Source organism: Nelumbo lutea, chromosome 3, assembly GCF_056320005.1.
Source record: "Nelumbo lutea isolate HS-2025 chromosome 3, American lotus-T2T, whole genome shotgun sequence".
Classification (NCBI taxonomy): Eukaryota; Viridiplantae; Streptophyta; class Magnoliopsida; order Proteales; family Nelumbonaceae; genus Nelumbo; species Nelumbo lutea.
In genome coordinates this window covers 89,307,501-89,315,000 of record NC_142686.1, presented here as the reverse complement: position 1 = coordinate 89,315,000, position 7,500 = coordinate 89,307,501, and the positions used below count along the sequence as shown (strand labels likewise).

Sequence of the window (7,500 nt, the reverse complement as noted above, 5' to 3'; positions counted from 1 at the left end):
TAGCATTAAGCTAAATTAAGGCAAAAATTAATAAAACCGGCATAAAAATCCATGCTAAAGTCCTCAAAAATTATAGATAAATTGTAAGTTCATCAAATACCCCCACACTTAAGCTTTTGCTTGTCCTCAAGCAAAGACATCAGCCATAAACTTAACATTCCCCCCTTCTATTCTCACCATTTACCTGGTGAACTTTTTAAGATAGAAATGCATTGAGTAGTCGGAGAACTTTTGTAAGTGCTCAACTCTTATTCTTGTAAATTACCAATTAAGATATGTATCAGATCCAAGGAAAGGAGAATATGAATTTCATCATAGTCTAGCCTTCACTCCTAATTCATATATAAATCAGCTCCTTAATTGTCAAGGTTAATAATCAAATTTCACTAAGTTTCACATTTGTAACTGAATCTCAATGAGAGTTCAACTTTAGAGTGCCCCTTTGAACCTTAGCTATCACCACAATTTCTTAATTCTAGGGGTGAGTGCATCTTATGCTCCATCTCACCCTTTTCTTTTTTTTTTTTTTTTTTTTTTTTTTTTTTTTTTTCGGTGTGAGTGCATTTTATGCTCCATCTCACACACTTTTCTCTCTTTTTTTTTTTTGGTGTGAGTGCATCTTATGCTCCATCTCACACTGGTCACTTGCTTGAGGTAGGTAAATAGGGCTCATGTTCTAAGCTGCTAGTTTTACTATTCAGCTCAGAATAGCAGAGTCAATTTGGGCTTTTGTCCTTCTTTGCAATTATTGAACCTCAAGAATTAGCACTTCAGATGTGCACTAGCTCTCTTGACCATTAACAATGAAATCAAGGGCTTCCATACACATGAAGGAAGTTAGGGCTAGTCATGCTGAAAGGCATATTCAGCTCCCCTTTTCTCCTGCATAAATCAAATTGGGTCATTTACAAGAATAAAAACTTAACAAGTACATCAGTCTCCCTCAACTCATTGAATTCCTTCTTAAAAAAATCATCAAATAAATAGTAATGAACTTGAGGGGTTCCAGTCTTTTTTTTTTTTTTTTTTTTTTTTTTTGTTTTTTTTTTTGTTATGTCATTGCCTGCATATGTGTGTTGGGGTGCATGGTTTCAGCCCCCATACCCTAGCCTCGGGCTCACTCCCCCACACTTAAGATGAACATTGTCCTCAATGTTCGTAGTGTTAGGCAGTAACAATAAAACTAGCAAGAGCATCATCAAGTAATAGGAGGTATTTAGAGGACTTCCCTGAAGATCATTCTTAAATTCTGCAATATGTTGTCGGTGGAAAACTTCTTCTGCTAGAAATCACTTGCAAACTAGAAGAGGAGATCAGTATCTTTATTCAATTAAATTCTAAGAAAAACTAACTAAACTTAAATGCTATGAAAAATAAAAACAAAAAGCAAGTAAGACAGTTTATGACTAAGTATCTGAATTGGGAATTCTCCCAACAGCCTCTTGTTCCCTTGGGTTTACCATGGTGTTACTAGGTAAGGTACCCGGAGCCCTTTCTGAAATCATCTGTGCCAGCTGCCCAACCTGAGTTTCCAAGTTCCTTATCGATGTTTCGTTTTTCTGAAATCTATTTTCCGCACTAGCTATGAACTTGGTCATCAGCTCCTCCAAGTTAGATTTTGGTTCCGGCTGATAGAAGTTTTGGTGGAAAGGCTTAGGTGCATGCTGATTCAGGTGGCCTCTCCATCCGGGGTTATGGGCATGATGGTACTGATTTCCTGGCTGTCTTGTAAAGTTGCCAACAAAGTCTACTTGTTCTGTGGACTGAAAAGTCTGACTGCCAACTTGGAATTCAGTGCTATCATGGCCTCCCCCACACTTATCATACTGTATATGCATAGCTTCCATCTGCATCTCATCAAATTTTTTGCTAAGTGCTCCTATTTGTGCAGAGAGAGCTGTGTATGTATCCACATTATGAAGGCCATGCTGCTTTCTAACTGGTGTCCTTTCTGAATGCCATTGGTAGTTATTGGCTGCCATCTCCTCGATGAGTGCATGGGCAACCTCGGGAGTCTTATTGTTTATGGAGCCCCCAGCTGCTGCATCTAAGATGGTCTTGTTTGAATCGGTCAGACCATTATAAAATGTTTGCACCTGCAGCCAAATCGGAAGGCCATGGTGAGGAACCCTCCTTAGTAGCTCCTTGTAACGTTCCCAGGACTCATAGAGAGATTCCCCCTCTTGCTGGAAAAAAGTAGTGATGTCATTCCTCATTTTAGCAGTTTTAGAAGGGGGAAAATATTTAGAGAGAAAACGGCTGGCCATTTCGTCCCATGTGGCTATAGATCCTGCCGGTAATGAGTTCAACCAAGCTTTGGCTTTATCCTTCAAAGAAAATGGGAATAACCTCAGCCGGATGGCATCATCACTTACCCCATTGTGTTTGAAGGTGTCACAGATTTCCAAGAAGTTAGCAATATGGGCATTCGGATCCTCATGGGCCATACCACAAAACTGAACCGTATTTTGTATCATTTGGATTATGGCCGGTTTAATTTCGAAGTTATTGGCAGCAATAGTTGGCCTGATAATGCTGGAGACAGTCCCGGTGAGGGTAGGCTTGGCATAATCCATCATAGTTCTTTGTTCAGCCATTTCTTGTGCTTCTTGTCTGACTTGCTTAGCAGCTCTCAAACGGACACGGAGAGTCCGTTCAATCTCCGGGTCGTAAAGGATCTCTTCCAGTTCAGGTCTGCTTGTCATAAACTGTAAAGGTCAAAGCAATAAAAAGGCCAATATTCACAAAAGAAAATAAATAACTAATCCTATTACAACTGAAAATGTAAAGTGAAGTATTGGAATATACAAACCTACATCCTAAAATAAATAAATGCAGCTAACTAAAAGCATATCAACATTTTATTCAATATACAGAATTCAGTAGCAATTTACAAACAGGTCTGAATTCAGTAATCTCTGAGTAGAACAACAGTTTACAAATTCCTCTTCTTTATATTGCTGAAATCAGGGACAGGATTTAATTACACAGATCTAAACTGCTGAGAGCTGAAATCTCAGTAGCTACTGAGAACAGTAATATACAGTTATGAAATCTTAGCAGCTACTGAGGACAGCCAAGTGCGGATCAGCAGTGATTGTGTTCAGGTCTGAGTTTCATATTAAAAGGCTCTTCTGTGCTACTGAAGGTCAATACACTAAACTGAAGTCAATGTACAAAGGATTGATAGCAATTCAGACATCAGTTCTACACAAAATTGAGATCAGCTCTGAAATCTCAGAAGCCACTAAGAACAACAATAAATATAATAGCAGCTGCTGATAACAGTACAGTTGTGCTCAGGTCTGATTTCCATATTGGAAGGCTACTAAATATTAGATCTGAGCCCACTGTTTTGATGAGCTATGCATCACCAAACACCAGATGGAGTAGCCATACTAAAACTGAGCAATTCAGTAGGATAACCTACTGATATTAGCAATGAAACATGCTGTATACAGATCTGCACAAAACCGAAATCAATCAGTAGAAAAAAATAATCTGAAATCAGACCTGTATTCACCATGGTGTGGATGCTGGGATCTTATTTTCTTTTTCTTTTCTTTTTCTATTTTTCTTTTCTTTCCTTCTTTTTTTTTTTTTTTTTTAAAGGAAGAAAACTAAAACAAAATACAGCAATGCAACCAAAATCTTTTTGGATGAGTGCAGGTCTGATTGATGAATGCAATTCAGATCTGAACTCATTTTGAGATTTATTTATTTATTTATTTGTATTTTTTTTTTTTAGAACCAAAAGAAGAAGAGAAATTTGATTTGCATAAGCTACATTAAAACTGAAACTAAGGATGGAACAATCAAGTATCAAGAGAAGAAACATGGCTCCATCAATGTAGCCCTTGATGGAGTATACACTTATTGGAATGTAGTACACACGGCTGCACACACCCATTCAGATCTGTTAGACTTTCTATTCATGCACAGCTGAAATCAGAGCTATCTATCTTGAAAAAAAAAATTTCAAAGATCTGCCTAGGACAATTCACAATGCCAATTTAGTAATGTTAATTGTAATACAAACCTGTTCAAAACCTGCCCTGGTTCAGTCTTGCTGTAGCAGGTCTGCTATAGTAGCCCTGCTATAGGTCTGAACTCTAATAGAAAAATGGTGTGGAAGTGCCACTTTTCATGAAATCTCTTGAGGCATAAAAAAATTCTCAGATTAAATATACTTTTCTTCAACCAAATCAGCTTAGATAGATCGGAGTACAAGTTATTTAATACAGCAAAGTATGCCCTGTATCCTGCTCTGTTCACAACCCCAGTTCAGATCTAGGTGGTTGCAGATCCGAATTTCTTCAACCATGACTATCCAATTGTTTTTGGGAGATAGCAGATTTTTTGTAGGGTGTATTGGGGTGACGATAACCCCCAATTATCCTTTAAATTTACATCAGTTCAGGTCTGAGTTCAAGAGAACTCAGATCTGAACTGTTGCAGATCTGCTACAGCAGAACTCAGATCTGAACTCAGATCTGAGTTCTGATCCGAATCCTTGGTTTCCATGGTTCTTTCTCTCTCTCTTTTTTTTTTCACTATCTAAATATATATTTTTTTTCTTTTTGCAACGAAAGAAAAGAATAATAAAGGGCTGAGAACAGATTTTTTTTTTTTTTTGAGTATTGCAGTTCTGCTATAGCAGAGTTCAGGTCTGAACTCAAGTCTGAGTTCGGATCTGAAATCTCAATTGCCTTACCTTCAGTTATTGCTACCAAATTGTTTTTTTTATTTTTGGGGAATAGCAGAAGTGCCCTAGGGTGAATTGGGGTGGTGATGACACCTAATTCCCCTCAAAATTTCATCAGTTCAGGTCTGAGTTCAGAGGAACTCAGATCTGAACTGTTGCAGATCTGCAATAGCAGAATTCAGATCTGAACTCAGATCTGAGTTCTGATCCGAATTCTCAATTGCTCCTCTGGTTGTTCAAAAGATCTCCCTTTTTTTTCTTTTCATTTTATATATATATATATATATTTTTTTTTTGTAATGGAAAAAGAAATAAAATTCTGAAACACAAGCAATTCTTTTCAGCTGAGTGCTGCAGATCTGAAATCTGCTGATCTGAGTGCCGAATGCAACTCAGATCTGCAACACTCATGTTTTTTGTGAAATTTTTTTTCTTTTTTTTTTCTTTTTGAAGGGAACAACATCAAGATTGAATAGAAATCAAATATGCCTTTATTAAAATGAAACTGAAACCAGAAAAAGAGAGTAATCTACTTAAGAAAGAAGAAACATAACTACATGAGTACAGCAGTTGCAGTCCAAGCTGAAATAAAAAAGTTAGCAAATTAACCCAACTATGAATGCAATGCTGAATGAGATCAGATTAAGAATGCTCAATGTTTCCTAATATTGCTTCTCTAAATCCCCGGCAACGGTGCCAAAAACTTGATGTGTGGCTCATTGTGACACTAGCAAGTGCACTAGCCGTTCAAGTAATAAAGTAGTGAGTGAAGTATCGTTCCCACGAGGATTTAGGAAACAATTACCAATACTAAATTGAACATTTCTTATCTGATCAACAAATAAATCAAAACTCTAATGAAAGCTAAGAAATCCTAAATTAAAATCTATCTAAATCATTGGTCCAATTGCCTTCAATTCAGGTTAGAAGAGTAAGCAGTAAATGTCAATCTCAGAATTCAGCAATCTATCAATTTGGATCATTCGAATGAATCATGATTGAGCCTTGGTTTGATGAAACCCCAAGGTCATGAACAGCCTCTCTCAAGCGCATGTTCATCCTATGCATGAGTGACGGTTCTTCTATCTCTAGCAAGAATCTAATCCCCATGCATGCATTTCTTCAAACACTTCTAAGGCATCAATTCAAATCTGAATTGATCACCAACTGAATTGTGCAAGTTATCTCTAACCTTGCACTCAATTCAGTTCTTGAATAGTAGATCTGAATTCCTAGAGTCTCTCTCAAGCACTCTAGGAATTCCAAGCTGTAGATTAATTCGCCCAATCTGAAATTTGCAGATCTGAATTCTCTTTCAAGCAATTCAGATCTTGCAATCTCAGATCTGAGAATTCAGATCTGAGATTTGAAGGTTAGTTGGCCGAATTGATCTGCAATCACACCCTTATTCAAGAAACTTCAAGTACAATGCATGATCATTTGAATGAAAAAAGAATTAGATTGCTGAACTGAAATTTTACAAGCTGAAATACATCAAGGAAGAATGGAAACAAGGAGAAAGAAGAAAGAACATATAACTAAGAAACTGAATTCAAATCAAAAGAGAATGAAACTACAAATGATTTATTACAAAAAATCTTTGAATCACAATCCCTCAATTCGAACTCACCTTCTTCTTCTAGCTTGCTTGTCTTGAACTTCCTTCAGCCCTTCTTCTTCTTCTTCCTTGCGCCTAGCCTTCTTCTCTTCTCTTCTCTCAAGGTGGCTGAACCTCTAAGAGTGGGAGAGCCTTTCTCTCAAGCAATTGAACAACTTTCTCCCCTCCTAGAGGCCTCCTTATATAGTTTTTCAAGGGGGCTCTTGCCCCTTCTTGAAGCCTCTAGAATGGGGTGTATTACACCCCTCATGAACCTTCTAGAGTGCTCCCTCCTTCTCTTCAAGAAACTCCTAGAAGTTGCCGCCCCTAGCTCCCTTTGGGCTGCTATTTGGGCTACAACTTAGCTTGCTTTTGAGCTCATGTGGGCTACACTATAGGCTGTTATTTGGGCTAAAAATGGGCCTTCCTTGCTGGGCCGAATTCTCCTCATAGCTAGGCTTTATTTTCTGGGGTTTTCTCAAGGAATTCACTTGCTCTTTTAGGGCCGAAGTGCTCTCTCTTGCTTCCACGACCGGGCTGGACTGAAATTGGTCTTTTTGAACCTTCTTTTCTTGCCTTTTTCCTTCCTTCTCTTGGATTGATTATCCCTGAACCTATTCTTAGCATTAAGCTAAATTAAGGCAAAAATTAATAAAACCGGCATAAAAATCCATGCTAAAATCCTCAAAAATTATAGATAAATTGTAAGTTCATCACACACACACAATGCACTTGTGACCATTGTTGCTCTTTCAACATATCACCCATACACACCCCCATGCCACCGCATTGATTGACGGTCCCAAACTCGTCTTTGTGTACCTTTCTTGCAGGAAACCAGCTCACTTTTTCATAAAATTAGCGTGGGAGTGTTCCCTTTTGATTCCATGCAATCCCATTTCCACAAAATAAAATTTTCTTTTTTTTTTTTTAGTAACTTTTGTAATTTCTATCAATTAAATATCAGTGAAAAACCATTTCTATCAATACTTTTCGGCATGAAACCAGCTTATTTTGGTGCACAAAATTTTTTGCAGGTGTGAAAAAGCATCCCCCACCCTCCAAAATCATTTTCTCAGATCTTTCCAAAATTTTGACGATTTTTACTGATTAAAAGATAATAAAATTAATATTTCTCTCCACAATTTTATTATAATTATTTTCATCATTTTTCAATCCTAACTAATGTCACTTGTCA

At 37.4% G+C, this 7,500-nt stretch overlaps 1 protein-coding gene and 1 non-coding gene across 3 annotated transcripts; one reads left to right on the top strand and one right to left on the bottom strand.

The window, feature by feature from the left end:
• Positions 1–1,098: 1,098 nt before the first annotated feature.
• On the bottom strand, positions 1,099–6,460 carry LOC148866488 (uncharacterized). 2 transcript variants are annotated; one of them, XM_088980985.1, is made up of 2 exons: positions 6,336–6,460; positions 1,099–3,463 (listed from the first exon to the last, which is right to left on the bottom strand). In XM_088980985.1, exon 2 carries the CDS (start codon positions 2,703–2,705, stop codon positions 1,407–1,409), a length of 1,299 nt encoding a protein of 432 aa, XP_088837111.1. In that variant the 5' UTR covers positions 2,706–3,463; positions 6,336–6,460; the 3' UTR covers positions 1,099–1,406. The 2 variants fall into 2 exon arrangements, with proteins under 2 accessions (XP_088837111.1, XP_088837112.1); XM_088980986.1 differs by having other exon boundaries at positions 1,099–2,694.
• LOC148866489 (small nucleolar RNA R71) lies at positions 2,113–2,219 on the top strand. The gene has a single exon (XR_016112135.1). It is a non-coding gene; the product is annotated as a small nucleolar RNA R71 (small nucleolar RNA).
• Positions 6,461–7,500: the final 1,040 nt, after the last annotated feature.